We start from the raw sequence: 23924 nt of genomic DNA, 5'->3' as shown, positions 1-23924 counted from the left end.
ATTTGGAAATCTAGTAATTTGGAAATCCAAGAATTTGGAAACCTAGAGATTTGGAATTTAAGAATTCAGAAATTTAGGGATTTGGGGGTTTAAGCATTTGGGATTTAGAAATTTAGAAACGTAGGGATTTGGAGGTTTAGGAATTTGGAAACCTAGAGATTTATAAAGTTAAGGAATTTCAAGATCTTACGATTGAACCATGAAATAAAATTTCCATCAGTAAATATTCAGTGTACCAAGATAAAACTGCGCCTAATTGTACCTCAATCGAATCTCAAAGAATCATAGTGAGATGCAGTAAGGAAATACGCCAACGGTATACGAAACGTTCGCACAATTCTTAACCCTGGCTGCTTCATCTCGCTGAATAATTCATGGTAATTTAATAGGCCAACGTGGGCCTTTGATTACGTGCGTGTCAGCTCGGTGACGCATTTGTCGGAATGCGTTCACGATTAGATAAAGGTGTACGAGAGAAGATAATCAAAAGAGAACACTACGTCTTTGACAAAAAATAAGCATCACAAAAGTTACTGTTAATTGTACTCTGAATATTAATCCCTTTTGCAGAAAATTCTGCTCTGTGTTCCTGCTTCGAAAGTTATCCACCATTTGTGATGTCCCCCAAATTCCCAAATAATTTTTAAGATTAAATTCGTGCTTTCATCTCGTGGATAATTAAGGGAATTAATTAGAGGGTACAGCGGTAATAAATAGCAAAGAGCGTAATTTCGTTAGGGGACAGAAATATGCACGCGCGAACACGGTCGCACTAAACGCGACAATTCCGCGACATTATTATCTCTCGTTGATCGTCACACAGTGGCCTCTGGTCATTGAGGAAGCACGACGATTATGCAATTTCGTTACGTACGCACCTCGCAAAACGACGCAAGTATTGTGAAACATCGATGAATCGATCGAATGGTATCACAATACAGGATTTATCCGAATAAATTATATCGCGATAGTCGAGTTCGATAGAGCATTGGTTAGAGTTTACTGTGAAATTGGAGTTACTGTTCGTTGTAAACGGAACCGATTAAACGAAATTGCGTATCTAATTGTTCTGCGTAATCGCTAATGATACGGTTTATCGACTTTGTTTAGTAAAAGGGTAATATTTTAGTAAGAAGAGTTTGTGTCTACAATTCATTGTAGATGCGCTGTGTAGCGCGTAATGCTCAACGCATTCTAATAGACACGCTGTGTAATCGACGCGTTTCTTGCATTTTCTAATACGTTGTCTTTACAAGGTTTTATTTAGACTAAGCGTTCACTTCGCATTGTGTAGTCAATTGTTTTTTCGACGCATTGTGTGGTTGATACGTTATAATAATAAAAGCAATATCTGCTTACTGTGTTGCCGAGTTGACGCGTTGTATGATCGATGCAATATGTAGTTCAAGTGTTGTGTGCTCGTTGTCTTGACACGCTGATCAAAGCGTTGTCTAATTAACGCATTGCACAATCAATACGTTGTCTTTCTGATACGTTATACAATTGACGCGCTGTCTTATATAACGCGCTGCATAGTCAACGCGCTGTCTTCTTGGCATGTTATATGATCGATGCGCTGTCTAGTTAATGTGTTGTATAGGCGATGCGTTGTCTCATTTGATGCGCTGTATGGCTGATGTGTTGTCTTGTTGATGTGCTGTATGCCCGATGAGTTGTATGATCGATGTGCTGTCTTTACGATGCGTTGTATGATTGATGCGCTGTCTTCATGATGCGTTATATACTATATGCGCTGTCTTGGCGACGCGTTGTATACTTGATGCGCTGTCTTGACGAAGCGCCGTATACTCAATGCGCTGTGTTTCCGACGCACTGTATGTCTGATGCGCTGTCTTGGTGATGCGTTGTATACTTGATGCGCTGTCTTGACGAAGCACCGTATACTCGATGCGCTGTGTTGCCAACGCACTGTATGTGTGATGCACTGTCTTGGCGATGCATTGTATACTTGATGCGCTGTCTTGATGAAGCGCCGTATACTCGATGCGCTGTGTTGCCGACGCACTGTATGTCTGATGCGCTGTCTTGGTGATGCGCTGTATACTTGATGCGTTGTCTTGACGAAGCGCCGTATACTCGATGCGCTGTGTTGTGGACGTGCTGTATGTCTCATGCGCTGTCTTGGTGACGCGTTGTGTGATCAGTGCGTTGTGTAATTGACGCGTTGTCCACTTGACGGATTGTGTGATCAATGCGTTGTATTATTATTGCATTGTGTAATCGACGCATTGTCAACTTGCGTTATACACTGACGTTCTATAACCAATGCGCTACCTATTTGACGCGTTGTATATTTAGTGCGTCATCCTCTTGACGCACTGTGCAGTCAACGTTGTCTTCCCAATTCATCAACAATGTACTTGCTCCAATAACCCATATACTGTAATTATTCGTCGCGTTAATCAACGCGTTCTTTCATCAAATTATTCCTCTATCCTACTCTTTACAATTACTTTAAAAACAACATCAAACAAATTGAAAATCTATCGATCTATCAATATCTTCCAAATGTAACAGTTTTAATCTACGACCCCCAAAAGCGACTAAACTCACAGTGTCGTTTGCCAATCGATCATCGGCGATAAAAGCCGAACAAGTTAGCGCAAAAATCGTGAGAGAAAGCAAGTATTAAAATATCGGTCATACAAAATATCGGATCGAGATGACATGACACAGCGCGAGGCTATCTGAAGCAATTTATTTGGACGGAACGAGAGCTGCCGTCGACATACAGCGCTCGTTAAAATCGTTGACGAACAGAGCCACATGTACCTTTGTGTCTGTATCATTTGGATCAATAGAGAGGCGAGCATTCGTCGTGACTGTACGTCCGCTTGTTCGATCCTGGCCTTTTTTTTCGGGATCATCCGACGATTCCGCGGCGAAATCTCTCAGCCAGCAATTTTCCGAAACCTGGAACGGTTATCGATCGATCATTATCAGCATTTCTCGCGGATGAATTGATGCCGAGTGGTCGACGCGAAAAACGACTCGATGGAGCAAAAATTTTGTTAATTGGGAACTTAATTCGTTTGAACTCGATTTATTTGCCCGATTGTTTCGATAATTGCGATTGACAATTTTTTGTATAACGAAACGAGGTTAAAACATTTACCGAACGATATTCGCTGATTGAAATTTCGATTAATTGAAATTTTCTTACTCGAAGAAATTGTTCTTTTAAAGTAGCTTGTTTCTTTAACTTTTCTTTTAATCAAGAAAATGGATACGGAAGAGGAAAAATTGTTACGAATAGGTTGATTTGTTTAACATCGAGAACCACTGGCTACGCGCCAATCTATTTCACTTATTTCCGCGACACGTTCGGGATTGCAATCACCGTTCCGTGTCGACAAGAGGTCGAGACAATTTACTGCACTGCGGCTAGCAAAATCTTCTTCTGCGACGAGTGACAATTATCACATCGTGCGCGCACACGTGCACTGCGATCGATACGCCAACACTTGTATGATCGATCGACTCACCTTAAATCTCACTCTTTTCAACATGATTACGTTTTCAAATTTTCAAATTTTTATATTTATTAATTTCTGTGGAGGCAAATTACTATTTTCCGAAATTTCGATTTTCTCAAATTTCTATTTCACCAAATTACTATTTTCCCGAATTCCTATTTACCAAAATTCCCACACCCCCAAATTTCTACACATCCAAATCCCTACACACCCAAATTCCAACACCCCCAAATTGCTACATCCCCAAATTCCTATGTCCCCAAACTCCAACTTTCCCAAATTACTATTTTCCCGAATTCCTATTTACCCAAATTCCCACACCCCCAAATTCCAACACCCCCAAATTCCTACACATCCAAATCCCTACACACCCAAATTCCAACACCCCCAAATTACTACATCTCCAAATTCCTATGTCCCCAAACTCCAACTTCCCCAAATTACTATTTTCCCAAATTCCGATTTCTCCAAATTCCCACACCCCCAAATTCCAACACCCCCAAATTGCTACATCCCCAAATTCCAACTTCCCCAAATTACTATTTTCCCAAATTCCGACTTCCCCAAATTCCTACACCCTCAAATCCCTACACTCCCAAATTCCAACACTCCCAAATTCCTACACCCCCCAAATTCTTACGCCTCCAAATTCTTACATCCCCAAACTCCTACTTCCCCAAATTCCCACACCCCCGAATTCCTCCATCCCTAAATTCCCATTTCCCCAAATTTCCAATTCCCAAACTCCCTCCCCAAATATCTAAATCTCCCTCTCCCCAAACCCCCAATTCTCAAATACCGAAATTCGCAAGATCAGTAATCGTACAAACGAACCTTCCACGAACGTGTTAAGTAGCGAAGTATTCGAGAATCTCGAACGAAATTGCGAGGAAATTCAGCTGGCAATTTGCGTTGGGCACGGTTCGTAAATTCGAATTGAGAGTCGCCACGACGCAATTCACGGCGTTTTGTCCAAATTGAAATGTGCCTTAACCGTTTCTCCGTGCTGGAGAATTTTCCTGACGGTCTCGAACAAACGTAATCTCATTTTCTCCGGCGTTTGAACGCATGCAAACGATCCACTAACGCCGGCCATGAGAACACGGCCGTGCCTCGGAGGGGTCGTTTGCAGCTTCAAAAGCCTTAGCAAGTCGACACACGAGTCAGAAATTTACGAGGGGTTGCACCCCTAGTATTTCATGAAAAAGATACATCGTTTCATCGATCCACTGGATTAGTTATGGTTTTGGGCTCTGACTGATAAATGAACTGTCAGCGACTCTATTTTAGCTTCGATTTAACACGAAGACATTTTTATCGCGCTTTATCGTTCGTGGTACTTTTCGAGATGGTACTTTTTTATCTTTTTTTTTGGTTGAGAAAATCTTGATGGATGTATGTAATCTTGTAGTGGGTTCTTATTTTTATGTAGTACTATTAAATGTACTGTTTAATTCTTCTGATATTATGGAACTGAGTATGTCTTACAGAGTAGAAATTGAAAAGACGTATGATTGATTGTATTACCTTTGAGGATTTGTGACTTGTGTTCTATAAAATAATTTTGTAAAAGAAATTCAATTTATGTAACATTGTTAGTGAACATTATTATTATTGAAGAATAACATGATTCAAAGTATGACTCAGACGTAAGTTTTGGATGATGAATTAATTTAAATGAATTTTTATAATTTTATTCAAAAGAAGATATGTCATATTTGCATTTGTTATGAACAAATTTAATCTATTCTTGTTAATTTATTTTTTAGTGAAAATACAGAAAAACATTTCTTCAAACAATTGTCTAATTAGGTTAACAGAGACATCATATTATTAACGTACCAATTAATTTTGCAAAGAGTAAATGAAATAATGCAATCAAAATAAGAGAAAAAAATAAAAAAATTGTAAACGAATGGTAGGTGTTTAATTGCACAAAATCGTTTCGTTGAAGGATACTATCGATCACGGGACACCATTGAACGGTTTCAACGAGTGCTCCATTGAACCAGCACCGGAAGTGGTCGTTATCCGAGGTCGCTCTTGAAAATTAGGCTTCAGCCCTCACGTGTTCGAATTACACGGCCCACGTGTTTCAAAAATGTGCCTCTGTGTTCGTAACTAGGTTGCATTCATTAAATCCCAATTTACAGTAGACATTATTTGTGCAACTTAAATTGAAAATTTAATATTGAAACAATTTTATGCAACAATTTTTTTAGGAAGAACTCTTCAACAAAATTGATGAAGTTGAAATTTGTAACATTTTGCAATTGGTAAATTTTTAATTTAAAAAGTTTCGTAATACATGAAACCGTTTTGGATAATCCTAATGCTAATAAAGGAAGAAATTAATGACGAAGAATATTTGGAAATGTGAAATGTGGAGGTCAAAATACTTCACCAGACTACAACACTTTTAACAAGTTTTAAATTAGTGAAACAAGAATTTTACTTGTCTCCCAATTACAACATACCTCAAGATTAAACACCAGCCACCAAATCATCGAACCGTCGAATCCTTTATTTAATTTATTTATTCCCGACTTGTTTTTATGTGTTTTTTTTAATCACGTCATCTCATGTTTTTTTTTGTCATACATTTTACAGCATGGCCGATCAGATTCGTACAGGGTCGCCACGTTACCGAAAATTCGCGACGACAACATAACAGCCGATGGAATGTACAAGGTATTATGGAAAAGAGGACTTCCGGTCCTGTCAAAGTTTTTATAGCTTCTGAGACTTGCGTCGGTGGTGAACATTTCTATATCTGCTTCGTCTTCTTCTTCTTCTTGGTGCTTCGTTTCAAACTAATTTCAACATTTGACTTTCTACAGAATCTAATAAAAATCAAAATACTATATCTTCAAATATTTCTGCAGTTCTTTCTTCTTCTTCTTCGTTGATTAACTAGCACAGTATTTTAGTCATTTCTTACACTAACTATTCTTGGTGCTGGGTCTTTCGATGATTAATTTTAAGTACATCTGATTCTTCATGTTCGGGTGATGTAACTTGAAATTGTGAAGTATTGTGATGGTGTGGTGATTACCTGAATCCTTAAACCCTTAATCCTAAATAGATTTTATAGAAAAATTACCTGTAGTGCAAACATTGCACAATAGAAAGCTTAGGAAAATATTAAATTAAATATTACTCAAAGACAACAACTTATTTTATCAATAAAAGAATTAGTAAGCTAAAACAAAATATAAAGAATTATTTAAAATTGGTGTTAACTTAAATCTTCATGGTATTAATATCCTTCCAATGTTTAATATTAATACAATTATCTTTACATAATTACATATACATCTTCCTATAATCACATTTCCTTGTTCTTTAACACCTTGAGGTTTCCATCCAAATATCTCGGGAGAATCATTTAATTCCGTGACTAACAAGAAATCAACTATGTTTTTTGTTGAACAGTCGCGGCGGAAGAACCCAAAGCGGAGGACGGACAATTTAGATGACTTGAAACAGGAGTTGGATATTGACTTCCACAAAATCACCCCTGAAGAACTGTATCAGAGATTTCAGACGCACCCCGAAAACGTAAGTTGAATGCATTCGTTTACAACCGAATTGTCAATTCAGTTGTAAAATTTCAAGTAACTTTAATATCAAATTTCAGTGACTTTTCTAAATTCTAAAATTTAATATCCTCGCTAAAATTTAATAATTAACATTTAAATAAAGATCGATACCCAAATTTAAAGAACAAGCAGTCGAAAGTTGAAATTCGATCAAAAAGTATTCCAATACCGAATTCAGTTCACATTGAAATTCGAACACCGAATAGAATTATTGACACAAAATAGATTTGTCGCATTTCAAACCGTTCTATTCGTGTCCGCATTTAGACTGATTATTATTTAACGAGGTCGCTGACGCAAATAGGAGAATTTTCTCTTGTGATGCACGGATCGTGTTGGTCGATCGATTGAATTATTTAAAGCTCGGATAACGCTGTCATGAAATTAACTAATTTTAAAATCCGTTACCGACCCGATGCAAATTTGCTTAAAACATTAAACGAAATAATATCACTCTTGATGTTTTAAGCGAATCTTCGGGATGATCAGAAACTAAGAAATCAGAAACCGTGATATGAAATACAAGCTGAAAATCTTAGCTTAATAACAAATTAAAAATGCTGGATTAACATGAAATCTTACATACGAATCGTAAGATTGAAACGTACGTTCAATTCGGTAAATTGAAGATCTAAAAGTTTGAAAAATTCAGAAAGCACAGGTTTCCTAGAGTCCAAGTGAAAGAAATCTATAAACGAAGTATTTAATATCTTGAATAATTTTATAGTGTTCTATAATTTCATAAACGATACGAAAATTAATGTATGAAAATATGATTTCAGGGCCTCAGCCATGCAAAGGCAAAGGAGAATCTGGAGAGGGACGGGCCAAACTCGTTAACGCCACCGAAACAGACGCCAGAATGGGTGAAATTCTGCAAGAATCTGTTCGGTGGTTTCGCGTTGCTGTTGTGGATCGGTGCGATCCTCTGCTTCATCGCGTACTCGATCCAAGCGACGACCAGCGAGGATCCGAACGACGACAATTTGTACCTGGGTATCGTGTTGGCGGCGGTGGTCATAGTAACGGGCATATTCTCGTACTACCAGGAGAGCAAGTCCAGCAAAATCATGGAATCGTTCAAGAACATGGTACCGCAGTTCGCGACCGTGATCAGAGAGGGCGAGAAACTGACACTGAGGGCGGAGGAATTGGTGCTTGGCGACGTTGTCGAGGTGAAATTCGGCGATCGTATACCGGCCGACATCAGAATCATCGAATCGCGTGGATTCAAGGTGGACAACTCGTCGCTGACGGGTGAATCCGAGCCGCAATCGAGGTCTCCAGAGTTCACGAACGAGAATCCGTTAGAAACGAAAAATCTTGCGTTCTTCTCCACGAATGCCGTTGAAGGCACCGCGAAAGGGGTGGTGATCTGCTGTGGCGATCAGACGGTAATGGGAAGGATCGCCGGTTTGGCGTCCGGCCTTGACACCGGTGAGACTCCGATCGCTAAGGAGATCCACCACTTTATCCATTTGATTACCGGCGTAGCTGTGTTCCTCGGTGTAACTTTCTTCATAATCGCGTTCATTCTCGGTTACCATTGGTTAGACGCGGTTATCTTCTTGATCGGTATTATCGTCGCTAACGTGCCGGAAGGTTTGCTCGCTACCGTGACCGTGTGTTTGACGTTGACCGCCAAGCGTATGGCGTCCAAGAATTGTCTGGTAAAGAATCTGGAGGCCGTCGAAACGTTAGGCTCGACGTCGACCATCTGCTCGGACAAGACAGGCACGCTCACACAGAACAGGATGACCGTCGCTCACATGTGGTTCGACAATCAGATCATCGAGGCCGACACCACGGAGGATCAGTCCGGTTTACAATACGATCGTACGAGTCCTGGTTTCAAAGCGTTAGCCAAGATCGCGACCCTCTGCAACCGAGCCGAGTTCAAACCTGGCCAAGACGAAATACCCATCCTGAAGAGAGAGGTGAACGGTGACGCGTCCGAGGCTGCTCTGTTGAAGTGTATGGAACTGGCTTTGGGCGACGTGATGGGCATCAGGAAACGTAACAAGAAGGTCTGCGAGATTCCGTTCAACTCCACCAACAAGTATCAGGTCTCCATCCACGAGTCGGACAATCCGGACGATCCTAGACATCTGCTGGTAATGAAGGGCGCCCCGGAAAGAATCCTCGACCGATGCTCCACCATTTTCATTGGCGGTAAAGAAAAGGTCCTGGACGAGGAGATGAAGGAAGCTTTCAACAACGCTTATCTCGAGCTCGGCGGTCTTGGCGAACGTGTACTCGGCTTCTGTGACTACACACTGCCGTCCGACAAATTCCCGATCGGCTTCAAGTTCAACTGCGACGATCCCAACTTCCCGGTCGATGGACTCCGCTTCGTGGGCCTCATGTCCATGATTGACCCGCCCAGGGCTGCGGTGCCCGACGCGGTCGCCAAATGCCGTTCAGCCGGTATCAAGGTCATCATGGTTACCGGCGATCACCCGATCACTGCCAAAGCCATTGCCAAATCCGTCGGCATCATCTCTGAAGGTGACTCTCCTTTCACGTCTTCCATTCTTACAAGTATAAATCACTGGGTGATTAGGATAGGCATCAGCTTTGTGGTCCACCTTCAAATTATGACCACTTGTTAATTACCAGAGAGTTTCATTGACAGTCTGACTACTTTATTCTGTATATTAGTATCATCATTTATAAGTGATCTTCTAGTGTCTTCAGTCATTAATTCTCTACCTGTAACTTTTTCTACCATTTCTAACATTCAACAGCTATGTCCACCTTTTTGGATGCTCACATAACAGAATGTTTTAAAGACCTCATTTACATAAATGGGCGGTTCTATCAATTAGAGACAAACTTTCTCCAAACTTGTTTTCTGTATCTTCACCGGAGATAAACAAGTGTAAACGCAAAGAAACTTTGCTTATGAAATATTCATGACTTTGTTTTGAAACTCTCTGTAAATGTCGACAAAAAGCTTAAGTGTGAAATGGCCCACAATTGAGATTACCTTATGAACGAAGCAGTTAATAACCTTTGAAGACAGTGCATAACATAACGATGTTTTTGCTTAGGTAATGAAACCGTTGAGGACATTGCCCAACGGTTGAACATCCCAGTGTCCGAAGTGAATCCTCGCGAGGCCAAGGCCGCTGTTATTCACGGAACTGAACTCAGGGAACTGAATTCCGACCAACTGGACGAGATTCTCAGGTACCACACCGAAATTGTGTTCGCCCGTACCTCGCCACAGCAGAAGCTCATCATCGTCGAAGGTTGCCAGCGAATGGGTGCCATCGTCGCCGTAACTGGTACGCAGTTTATCTCTCTAAAAACACTAACGACGCTCGTAATCTCCTCTGAACACTGTCACACTCTCACGAGGATAGGAAGAGTATGACCCTGTTTTCTGAACACAATTGTCAGCAGGATAATAGAGACTGTATCCTCCTGAGATGTCTTCAGATGTCCTCATGAATGTAAGGAGCTCTGGTTTGATAAACCTCTTCATACGAAACCGAGTGTATAAGAATTTTATTCATGAGGACACCTGATTCACTGTTAAGCAACTGCACCAACAGACCCTGAAATCCTCTTAGAGTTTAACACAAGCCTAATCCGTTCAAAAGGCACTGCATAAGATGTACTTCGTGCTAAACTCAATTCACAGATCGACTTAGTGGTGCACTATAAAAACGGTACGTTCGATCATTCGTATTTGTCTTAGAGTTTGGTAGAACCATTTGATCCCGAATTACCCAAAAGTAGACGAAGAAAGGAGCAGATTTGAAAGAAACTAAACATTGTAGGTGATGGTGTGAACGATTCGCCCGCGTTGAAGAAGGCCGACATCGGTGTAGCTATGGGTATCGCTGGCTCGGACGTGTCCAAACAGGCAGCCGACATGATTCTGCTCGACGACAACTTTGCCTCGATCGTGACAGGCGTCGAAGAGGGACGTCTGATCTTCGACAACCTGAAGAAGTCCATCGCGTATACCCTGACCTCGAACATCCCCGAGATCTCACCCTTCCTGGCGTTTATCCTTTGCGATATACCTCTGCCTCTCGGTACCGTCACTATTCTCTGCATCGACTTGGGAACTGACATGGTGAGTAACGTCCTAACTATTCTTCGCTCGTTCCCGATGAGGAGCGGGCGAAATGTCGGGAAGACCCAGAGAATTAGACGACTCTTCGAGGAGATCTTTGATCGGCAACGAACGGGATCTCCTGAAGACTCGTCGAGGTTCTTCTCGCGTAACCGAACATTTTCAGCGATGTTAAAACTGTACCTTGTGTGATCTCGACCCAGTCGAGCTGTTTAGGCTGGTTGGGATTTTAAGGATGAAATGTATGATGGTTTGTCAGGTGCCTGCCATATCTCTGGCGTACGAGCACGCCGAGTCGGACATTATGAAAAGGCAGCCTCGCGATCCCACCAGGGACAACCTCGTCAACGAAAGGTTCATTTCTCCGACAATTTGTCGGATCGTAGATTGTGTACTTTGTTTAGGCTAGACCGCAGTATCGCAGTACGCCAGACCCACGCTTAGGACCCGAAATTTCGAAGCTAGATCTAACTTGTTTATAATCTTTCATACTTTTAGGTGAGCAGCTGGACACTTGCGGATTTAACCTTCGAACGAATCTAGACCATGTATTTTTATGCGATATGAATTTTTCATGCAGTGTCTTGATTCTTGAGACTGTATCGCCCGGACAAAAGTAGACCGTCGATGGATAATTTAACGAGCGAGTTATATATAGAATCAGGACACTCGTGACGTTGAATATGATGACAAGTTTTTCCAGCTACGAAGCCAGTCTCAGAGATCGTCCAGGAGAACACCCCTCGGTATCATCCCCTCGATAATCCTTCGTATCCTTCCTCATCGATCCGCTCGATTTAGTTTTCTCAGTTGATTTGTTTGCTTACCTTTCTGCGTTCTCATCGCACGGTGCTCACCGGTCACAAATGTCTTAATAAATTGCTTCAAGTATTACCATATATTAATCTTATGTTCTGGTTGGTACTGATATGATAAAGTATAACTATTATTTTTATACATGAGAAAAATTATTCTTTTTGGAGAAGCAGGTCCTCTGTTCAGTAACATTGAACATTTTATAATAACATTTTGTAGTAACATTGAACATAATTTGTACTGTTAGAGTAATTTGAGCATGTGTCATATAGTAAATGTATTACACTTGATGTACTTAACTATTTACTCTACCAATATGAAGTTTAGTAAATGTCCACCTGCTGATGTTGATGTATTGTACCACTTAACTTATTAGTCTGAAGCAAGTATTATATATGAAGGTTTTTACTACTAGCTTTAACATACTTGACTACTTGCTCTAGCAATATAGAGTCTTATGTAGTAAATTTCTTTCTGGTGCTAATGTTAGTATACTGATTACTTGCTCTACCAATACAGAGTCTTATGTAGTAAATTTCTTTCTGGTGCTAATGTTAGTATACTGATTACTTGCTCTACCAATATAGAGTCTTATGCAGTAAATTTCTTTCTGGTGCTAATGTTAGTGTACTGATTACTTATTCTACCAATATAGAGTCTTATGTAGTAAATTTCTTTCTGGTGCTAATGTTAGTATACTGATTACTTGCTCTACCAACATAGAGTCTTATGTAGTAAATTTATTTCTAGTGCTAATGTTAGTATACTGATTACTTGCTTTACCAACATAGAGTCTTATATAGTAAATTTGTTTCTGGTGCTCATGTTAGTGTACTGATTACTTGATTTACCAAAATAGAGTCTTACATAATAAATTTCTGTCTGATGAAGTTAGTATATTTTACAACCTGCTCCATCATAAAGTACCATACAGAAAATTAATAGTTACCAGTCTCTAAGCATACTTACAGCTCTAACATACTTGATAGCTTGCACCACCGAGGTGTGAATATAAAGTAACCGGTGTGCATCGTATGTCACGCGATCATCACGAACGATACTCACGATTTTAATTCTGTGTTGGCGTTGTTACTGAGAGCCTGTTGATAATGTGACGTCAGGTGCCAGCCATCTCACTTGCCTACGAGGAGGCAGAGAGCGATATTATGAAGCGACATCCACGAAACCCGTTCACTGACAAGCTAGTTAACGAAAGGTAACACATCAACAACATAACCTGAGCCTTGACAAAAAAAACTACTACTACTACTACTACACCGATTGATACTTATTTTTATATTGGTCAGAAAGGGTAATCGGTGACACGAACTGTTTTTGATTCTCGAAGCGTGCAGACTGAAAAGTTGCTTTAAATGTTTCTGTAAAAAATTCTCGAACGGCTTCGAGAATTGAATCATAACGGTCGCTCGATCGCTCTCTCCTTTTATTACCTATATTGTCTATATTGGTCGTTACACACTTCTTACTTACACTTCCTATTGGTTATATTGTATAGTAGCTAGTTCGTTCTGTCTCTCGTATGACTATAGTACTCGTTCAAAAACACTGAAAAAAATGACCGAAGAAAAAAAAAGAAGAAAAATCGACACAGACCACGAGAGTCTCTATTTCTTTCTCTTTCTATCTCTTTCTCTCTTTCTCTCTCTCTCTCTTTCTCTCTATCTCTTTCTTGAACGAGCAAAACGCCCATCAGAGACGATTCGTGTGCAAATTAATCCCTAGCCTAAGTCGTCCGCCGGTTTGATTTATCGATATATTAAACGTTGTTTTCTTGTCGTCGTACGTGTTGTTTGTCCGTATTTTGGTGATGGAAGTCTCTTACCGACCAACCAACCCCCTGCTTGAATTCGTTTATTTTATCCAACGAGACACTTATGGTTGTTTGCATCGAGTGTCCATAACCCCCGAGATTACAGAAATTCTTCTGTCGCACGTGCTTTCGTACCAGATACCGACCGTCGTCTGTTACATATACTTTTTTTTTCTTATTTCAACCCCTTGCTTTCGTACGGTCCGATCGTAAAGGCCTGGGTTTAATTTGTTTTCGATGGCTTTTATGGTGTCCCGGACGACCAATACTAACACGAAAGGTAACGGAATGGGGCTGTGCACGCGGGTGCTAACGGGGCATCTGGTGATTGGGTATCCTTTTATTTTTCCTTTACTTTTTGAGCTTCCGAATCTTTTTTATATATTTAAGTCTTCGCAACACGGGCATTCGCCACTCTACGCTGGATCTTGATGATGTTCCGCTCGTTCGCGATTCGATTCTCAAAATAAAAAGCTAATTTTTTTAGCAGGTTAGACGATCAGAGAATGTTACGAATTTAATTTGGTTGAAATTTTGGTCAAAGAATTTAGAGGAGACAGTTTTTTAAATACTAGAGAATTTTATCAAATATGAATTTTATTAAGTTAATGCACTTTAGGAAATTTAATATGAACTTTAAAAAATTAATGCACATTAGCAAATTTGATGTGAACTTTAACAAATTAATGTACTTCAGCAAATTTAATATGAATTTTAAGAAATGAATGTAGTTTAGCAAGTTTAATGTGAACTTTGACAAATTAATGTACTACAGCAAATTTAATATGAACTTTAAGAAGTGAATGCAGGTTAGCAAGTTTAATATGAACTTTAACAAATTAATGTACTTCAGCAAATTTAATATGAGTTTTAAAAAATAAATGCAGTTTAGCAAGTTTAATATGAACTTTGACAAATTAATGTATTGTAGCAAATTTAATAAGAACTTTAAGAAGTGAATGCAGTTTAGCAAGTTTAATATGAATTTTAAGAAATGAATGCAGTTTAGCAAGTTTAATATGAACTTTGACAAATTAATGTACGTTAGTAATTTTAATATGAACTTTAAGAAATGAATGCAGTTTAGCAGGTTTAATATGAACTTTGACAAATTAATGTACTTCAGCAAGTTTAATATGAATTTTAAGAAATGAATGCAGTTTAGCAAGTTTAATATGAACTTTGACAAATTAATGTACGTTAGTAATTTTAATATGAACTTTAAGATATGAATGCAGTTTATCAAGTTTAATATGAACTTTGACAAATTAATGTATTTCAGCAAATTTAATATGAGTTTTAAAAAATAAATGCAGTTTAGCAAGTTTAATATGAACTTTGACAAATTAATGCACTTCAGCAAATTTAAGGTGAACTTTAAGAAGTGAATGCAGTTTAGCAAGCTTAATATGAATTTTAAGAAATGAATGCAGTTTAGCAAGTTTAATATGAACTTTAACAAATTAATTTACTTCAGCAAGTTTAATATGAATTTTAAGAAATGAATGCAGTTTAGCAAGTTTAATATGAACTTTGACAAATTAATGCACTTCAGCAAATTTAAGGTGAACTTTAAGAAGTGAATGCAGTTTAGCAAGTTTAATATGAACTTTGACAAATTAATGTACTTCAGCAAATTTAATATGAATTTTAAGAAATGAATGCAGTTTAGCAAGTTTAATATGAACTTTGACAAATTAATGTACGTTAGTAATTTTAATATGAACTTTAAGATATGAATGTAGTTTATCAAGTTTAATATGAACTTTGACAAATTAATGTATTTCAACAAATTTAATATGAACTTTAACAAATTAATTTACTTTAAATCTTAAGATGTCTGAGTTTAGAGATATGAAATTCATCTTCATCATGAAAGACATCTAAATACTGAAACATAGAAATATAGCATTAGTGATGGGATTTGCAGAATAATATACATTTATTGAAATATACATATAACGGTTTTAACAGAAATTCTATCACACATAATATTTACTTACTCGCTCTTTATGACGCATCGATTTATACTAAAACTAAACTGACTAATGTTGACCTATTTATATACAGTTGAATGAATTTTGATAACCCGAACAATTAGACTAAATTAAATTCGTAGAAAATTGTCTCTATTTTAATAAAAATAATGATAAAGAATCGTAGAACGAGCAATCGTAAAGTTTATCTCTCTCAGGTTGTTTCTCTGCGAAACTACAGAAATTAGCCAATGAAGTTTGCTTTCGATGATTCCGCTTGTAAATTAGTGTCGTTTTTAACGTCAAAGGTAAGCCGATCTCTTTCAAATCTTTCACCTTTCTTTCTATTTTCTCTACACTTCCTTTCTATCTTTATCTTGATTCTTTGTCACCTCCTCAAGCTTTTATTCTCTAAACTCTCCCCGCCTTATTTTTGTAAAACCCCGAAACAAAAAAGATTCGGTTGTCGATCGTCCATGTCGCCGCAAAACAACAGAACAGGAAGTTGAGTACAATGTTTCTCTCTTAATCTTTTTTACGCTCCTGCTAGCGGATGGTCCTCTTTTCTACCCCTTTTTTTAAATCTCGTTTTATCACCGCACATGATCCTAGCCCGGAAGTTGCACCAGGTGATACCAGTAATTGCAGGATCGTTTTTTTACCATTTCCAGTCCGAATATTTGGACACCGCTTTTCAATCCTTCAATTTTCCTTGGGAGATCTCGTTCGCTTGTTTTTTCTAATTATCTTTGGACGATGAATACAACTTTTTCTGAACATCATAATATGTGAATTCTTTGCTCCAGATATTTATTTCCTACGGTGTACACGAACGTCGAATGGAAAGTCGACTTTACACGAGTTAACACGCCAACGATTCGTAGAACGGAGTCGAATCTCGCTTAGATCGATGCAGAATAGATTCGTTGTTGTTGTTGTTGTTTGCTCTTTTAATTAAACACGTAGTTTGATATCTAGTTAAGGATTTACACTTTACTGTCTACACTTCTGCATCGAGCGAATCGACTTTTCAGAATTTGCGGTTTAGTCGATTTAGTCGGGCTAGTGTCGTTGATCGGTCCGGTAAAATTTATTGCAATTTTTGAAATTATTTCGCAAACAGTTTGAAGACACTTTCGTTTCTAAGTTTGCAAGGTTTCTAAATTTTTTTAAATTTCTAAATTTTTAGATTTAAATTGAAAATTTTCAATTTTCTGAATTTTTCTAAATTTTCAAATTTCCAAATTTTTCTAAATTTTCTAAATTTTCAAATTTATAGGTTTCTACATTCCTAAAATTCCAAGATTTTTATTTCCCAGTTTAAAATTTTCAAGATTGAATAATTCCAAATTTCTAAATTTTCCTAAATTTTCCTAAATTTTCTTGATTTTCTACATTTTCTAAATTTTCTAAATTTTCTAAATTATCAAATTTATAGATTTTTGCATTTCTGAAATTCCAAGATTTTAATTTCCCAGTTTAAAATTTTCAAGATTGAATATTTCCAAATTTCTAAATTTTCCTAAATTTTCCTAAATTTTCCTAAATTTTCCTAAATTTTCTTGATTTTCTACATTTTCTAAATTTTCTAAATTATCAAATTTATAGATTTTTGCATTCCTGAAATTCCAAGATTTTAATTTCCCAGTTTAAAATTTTCAAATTTCTGAATTTTGCAGTTTCTTAATTTCCAAACTCTTAAATAAGCAAAATAGTAAATTTCAAATTTTCCAAAATTAAAAATTAGTCCTTGTCTTCATCAATTTTCCAGTCTGTTAATTTCCAAACTCTCAAATCTGCAAAATAGTAAATTTCAAATTTTCCAAAATTAAAAATTAATCCTTGTCTTCATCAATTTTCCAGTCTATTAATTTCCAAGCTCTTAAATAAACAAAATAGTAAACTTCAAATTTCCCAAAATTAAAAATTAATCCTTGTCTTCATCACTTTTCCAGTTTATTAATTTTCAAACTCTTAAATAACCAAAATAGTAAATTTCAAATTTCCCAAAATTGAAAATTAATTCTTGTCTTCATCAATTTTCCAGTCTCTCAATTTCCACACTCTTAAATAAGTTTCTAAATTTCCAATATCAAAAATCAATTTTTAACTTAAATTCTTTAATTTGTTTTCCCCTTCACACCCTTAATACTTGATATATTATAAATATTATATAAAACACTGAATTTATTCCAAACCAAAAAATGTTCATAAATCTTCCTTGAAACATTCTATACTTGCTATAATAAAATACTATAACTTTCCACTTGAGTCTTCTCTGACAACGTTAATTAAAGAAGTAATTACAAATTGCGATCAACGACACTCGTCAGAACTAGTTAGTCCAGTTTCAATTTTATACTACTTGCATACATGTTAGCTCTTTATATATATTTATCATTCATCCCCATGTTAATTACCAGCCGTGTCATCATTATCATCGTTATTATTAATCACCGTCCTAGTTTCATCAGTATTATTAGTAACATCATCATATCGATCCACTGTCCATCAAATATATTCGTAGCGTTTTTAAAATATCCTCTTCTTTCCATTCACCCTCTTCCACTTCTTTATCACGCATTTCGATTATTCTAGCGATTCTCTCCTGTCGTATTTCAGTTTTTGATTCTGTCACAGCTGCTGCTATTTTACTATAATAATATTTGCCTTTTCGTTTCTTCTCCGTTTTGTATTGAACCACCATTGCATATCGAGGGAATGAAAAGCAAGGAAAAATGCGAGAAAACAGAGAAAAGTGGACAAAAAAGAATGAGCAAGCAAGCAACGCAACGATGGCACCTTTCTTTATTACATTCTCTTATTATTTTTTTCCCCCCTTTTTTTCTTGGGAACCTTTTTTTAGGCGTGTCATGATTCTTTGCAGTTCCTTTCGTCTTTTTTTCCTTTTTGGATTCTTTACAGTCCTCTCACAATTTTATTCTGTAATGCGCTGCCTACCGCCGCTGCCTTCTACCACTTCTGCGACTGGCAACCTTTCTAACGGCCGCTGTGAACGACCGAGCGAAGTTTTCTTTTCTTTTTCTGTTTACTCCTTTGAATTTCACGATAACAGCGTGCGTGAATGTCGCTGTTGCGGGAATTTTCATGGGTCCATGTGCATATGGTGTTACGGGAGTCCTTCTGCAATCGACAGAATTTTTACTGCGATTCTCAACATTTCTTGAGAAAAACAAACTTAAAATTTCAACAAACTCAAAATTTCACCTGTAGAAGTTTCTATCGTCTCATTAGACTTTATACATTTTTTACAGAAACTAAGTTTGAAAAATAAAATTCTGTCCGTGCACCAGGGACGTGTTTAACTCATTAATTCCCAAAGCTCGAAACTGTGAATCATTTTGTGTAATAAAATACTGACAAACAGGTAATTAACACAGTTTGACATCACTCGATATGGCGTGGCAGTTCAGAGACAATTCCCTCACGCGATATCGCGTGACCTCACTAACAGTGATATATTTTTGTAGAAATTTTTCTATGTTCAGAATGTTTTTTGTCATCGAGTAAACTGTACTAACGGGTACTGTAATTAACAAGCTTGACAAGAATTATATGTTGGGTATCAGTTTTTTATTTGTATTTTATTATATTTCTGTAATATGTAACTTACTTTTATTGTAAAGTGAATTATTTTAATTGTACTTCATTATATGAATTATTTTTAATGTAGTTCATTATATGAATTATTTTAAATGTAGTTCATTATATGAATTAATTTTAATGTAGTTCATTATATGAATTATTTTTAATTGTAGTTTGTTATATGAATTATTTTTAATGTAGTTCATTATGATGTAGATGTTTGATTCATTTTTTAAATATAACTCAGTGAGGTGAGTGTTGATATTTTTTAAAAATTTTGTACTTTGTGTTAATGTAAAATCATTGGACAATTATTGTTACAATTGACAATGACCACTATTGTATATGATCACTCTGTCAAATTTCAGTAATTTCTTACTGCCTTTTGTTTTTAGAATGTATTTCAAAATTGAACATTTTTAATTCATTACTGATTTACTTCAACTTTTATTTACATTACAAATGTACATTACAAATATACTTTTACATTAATGTACTTCAACATTAATTTGTTAATTTTACATTAAAATTTTACATTAAAAAATTTACATTTAATTTTAGATTTAAAAATTTACATTTAATCTTACATTAAAAGATTTACATTTAATTTTAGATTAAAAATTTACATTTAATTTTGCATTGAAAAATTTACATTTAATTTGACATTAATGTACAAGTTAAAACCAGAGATCCACTTAAAAATACCAAATGTACAGTTTACCCCAATAAAAATAATTAACCTAAGTATTTAATAGAAAGGAAAAAGAAAACAGTAAATAAACGTTTATAGATAAACTTGTTAAAAAGTACTACATGGTTAAAAGGTTGCATAAAGGGAACTTTGGGTATTAATGGGTTAAGGTACTAACAGAAATGGAGCATCTTGTACAAAGTGCAGGAAAGAGCGGGGAATTTTGATGAAATGCTCAACTTGAGTTATTTAACCCTTTCACTGTCTTCAGACGTTATTTTTTTAAGTTGACTGTCATGGTCCCCATTGACTTGCAAACTAATTCAAGATAGAATAAATTTCAGGAGAAATATTGGATGATATAGAAAATTATAAAGGAAAATTATTTATTTGCATGTAACATATATTCTGGTCAATTTTCACTGTGGCAGTCAAGGTTCATAAAATATTTTTGCCATCGAGGTTTTTCACTCAAATTTTTTATACCAATTGAGCAGCGATTGCTCAAGTTTTTTAAACATCTTCCTACAACCGTTAAGTTACGGTTAAGTTAAGTTACGGTTAAGTTAGACCGAGTTTAGGTTAAGTCTCGCAATGGAGTGCCGCCATTTTGTCGAACCTCACAGCGAATGGGTTAAATCGCGAGCATAAAGTATCAACAAGAAACAAATTCCAAACTGAAAATTTCCGTATCTATTTCCATATCAACAATTTCCTCCGACTTTCCCTTTACTTAAAGTCTTAACTTGTAACTTAAATTAATTACAAATAGTCGAGCGAATCTCAGGAAATTCTTCCGTTAAAATTAGAAAACGGGAAAGGAGGGTAATAAAAAATTCTTCGTCTCTTTCGCTGTGACTGTGTACGAAACTGATTTTGTAAATATATATGTAAATATGGCTACGTGTATTACTATACTTGTAACGGTGTACGGGGTGCTTGGCACACATTTTTTCTAATCAATGGTGGATGGCAGGTGCCGGCCATCTCGCTAGCTTACGAGGCACCGGAGTCGGACATTATGAAACGGCAGCCCCGCGATCCTTACAGAGACAATCTTGTCAACCGAAGGTGGGTCTCAAAACTACCCACCAGAGAAACCAATAACCCTAGAGAAACCATGCACTTATTCAATCGCAGACAGACCAGATACACGACATCGTGCGACACACGACACGGCACACACGAGTGGCCAAATTTATCTTTCATCTACTTTCAACTATCTTTTTTTCAAATTATCTTTAATACTATTTTTTCAAATTATCTATTTTTTTGAAATTCTCTTTACTACTATTTTTTTGAAATTGTCTTTACTACTATTTTTTTGAAATTGTCTTTACGACTATTTTTTTGAAATTATCTTTAATACTGTTTCTTTGAATTATCTTTAATACTGTTTCTTTGAATAATATGTAATACTGTTGTTTTTTTTTTTGGAATAATGAATGCATTCTGATCTTCGAAGCGCAAAATTGAATCACGTTAAATCAAAATTGAATATGACATGTGACATATGAATATGACATTGAATGAGACATGTTGAATTAAAATTGTGATTGGAGATGAATTGAAACGCTTGGTTGAATTGAAATAAGTAAAATCGCATCAAATCTGAATGAAATTGAATAGTGTAAAATTGAACACCTCGCGTCGAATTGAATTTCGTGGAATTTAAATACATAGAATTGAATGACACATACAAATTAATTGAACTAAAATATATTGAATTGAAGTACGTTAACTTGAAACGAAGTATAATTAAATTATTAAAATTTGGCCACTCTTCCACACCAAACATGATTGTTTATACACAATTGATCGTCAGAGTGTCTACTGAAATGTCGATGCCGTACATTTTGTTTCTAAATTACAGATCTCTCTGTTTCTGTCTATCTTTCTATCGTTGTCTCGATGGTCACTAGCTTGATCTTTATTTTACTGCACGCGACAATGATGAAAGTGTATTTTTATCGTTTTCAATGTGCGCACTGTCGTTTGCACTTGTTCGTCGGGTATACAGAAACGATAACCATCGATATGTATCGAAATGAACGTTCTTTTTTCCCGTCGCGGTATCGATTCAAACCCGAGAGATTTGTCACAGGGATAATTTTAATTAGCGAAAGAAGAGAACAAGTACTATCCAGTTATCTCGATCCTAATTAATTTCAACCTTACTCGGAATATTTTCTTTTATCATTTCTTCATTTTTCAGTTTCTTAGTTTCCAATTTTCAAGTTTATATTTTTCTAAATTTTCAAGTTTATTTTTAGATTTTTAGATTTCTTTTTTTCTAAATTTTCAAGTTTTCATGTTTCTAAATTTCCAAGTTCACATATTTCTAAATTTCCAAGTTTCTGTATTTCTAAATTTCTAGATTTCCAAGTTTTCATGTTTCTAAATTTCCAAGTTCACATATCTCTAAATTTTCAAGTTTCCACGTTTCTAAATTTCCAAGTTCACATATTTCTAAATTTTCAAATTCCTATATTTCTAAATTTCTAGATTTCCAAGTTTCTGCATTTCTAAATTTTCAAATTTCCATATTTCTAAATTTCCAAGCATATCTCTAGATTTTCAATCTTCCACGTTTCTAAATTTTCAAATTTCCATATTTCTAAATTTCCAAGTATATCTCTAGATTTTCAAGCTTCCCTGTTTCTAAATTTTCAAGTTTCCATATTTCTAAATTTCCAAGTATATCTCTAGATTTTCAAGCTTCATGTTTCTAAATTTTCAATTTCCTATATTTCTAAATTTCCAATCATATCTCTAGATTTTCAAGCTTCCATGTTACTAAATTTTCAAATTTCCATATTTCTAAATTTCCAAGTATATCTCTAGATTTCCAAGCTTCCACGTTTCTAAATTTTCAAATTTCCATATTTCTAAATTTCCAAGTATATCTCTAGATTTTCAAGCTTCCCTGTTTCTAAATTTTCAAATTTTCATATTTCTAAATTTCCAAGCTTCCACATTTCTGAATTTCTAAATTTCCAATTATATCTCTAAATTTCACAGTTTCTACATTTTCAAATCTCTAAATTCTCGCGTCTCCGAATTCACAATTCCTTGCAAGACACAATCACCGAACAATACCACCCCATTTTACCAGCGACATAACTCGTATAGGCTGGGTCGAGATAATGGAATGGTGCAAAAGAAACAAAAAGAAAAACTAAGGTTGACACTCTACGTTTTCCCAGCCAGACAAAAAGAAAGAAACACATCTCTAGAATACTAGTTGATTAGTGATAGCACAGCAACTTGTACAGGGTATGGCAGAATTCGTGGCACGCTAATTTCTTGCTCAAAAATAAGTCTGAGTCTTGGAATAAATCTCTCTCCTTAAGGTTTCGTTTTTCAATAACAGAAAAGAAATTCAAACTTAAATTAAAATTTCACAATTACTTACTTTCACATTTTTTTAAATATGTGTACAAAGAGGTAGAATTACTGTATTTATAATTTGTAACCAAAGAAGATAGTAAACATTAATTAAATAATTTGTATTCTTAACAATTTTTTTTAGTCAAACAATTTTTGAGTTTGTCAAAAATACCTCAGACATCTGTCAGAAAAGATGTCTCATAAAAAGATGTTTCTATCAGAAATTTTAACACTAAACCTACCTTCGATGTGCACTTAATTTGAAATTAAAAATGAAGTTAAAAAATAAACAAACGAAATGTAAAATAGTACACACATTCTTTATCTTGTTGAAAATGAATACTGATTTCAAGGAATGCTTAACAAAATTTATACTTCATAATAATATATGTAATAACAAGTACATGACTGTACTTGTAGCAGTC

At 36.0% G+C, this 23924-nt stretch overlaps 1 protein-coding gene across 10 annotated transcripts in view; it reads left to right on the top strand.

The window, feature by feature from the left end:
* Positions 1–23924, top strand: part of Atpalpha (sodium/potassium-transporting ATPase subunit alpha) — a 132397-nt gene that overhangs the window by 98524 nt on the left and 9949 nt on the right. For 3 of the 10 annotated variants that reach the window (XM_012290255.2, XM_012290256.2, XM_076536331.1), the window contains exons 2-7: positions 6108–6188; positions 6933–7058; positions 7882–9607; positions 10153–10389; positions 10888–11189; positions 13127–13221. In XM_012290255.2, the coding sequence (XP_012145645.1) occupies positions 6108–6188; positions 6933–7058; positions 7882–9607; positions 10153–10389; positions 10888–11189; positions 13127–13221 (2567 nt within the window). Of the gene's footprint in view, positions 1–6107; positions 6189–6932; positions 7059–7881; positions 9608–10152; positions 10390–10887; positions 11190–11448; positions 11544–13126; positions 13222–21085; positions 21181–23924 lie in introns of all 10 variants that reach the window. The other 7 variants (XM_012290257.2, XM_012290259.2, XM_076536333.1 and 4 more) reach the window with 5 other exon arrangements.

Source organism: Megachile rotundata, chromosome 10, assembly GCF_050947335.1.
Source record: "Megachile rotundata isolate GNS110a chromosome 10, iyMegRotu1, whole genome shotgun sequence".
Classification (NCBI taxonomy): domain Eukaryota; kingdom Metazoa; phylum Arthropoda; class Insecta; order Hymenoptera; family Megachilidae; genus Megachile; species Megachile rotundata.
The sequence above is the reverse complement of the archived record's forward strand: the minus strand, read 5'-3'. Positions and strand labels throughout refer to the sequence as shown.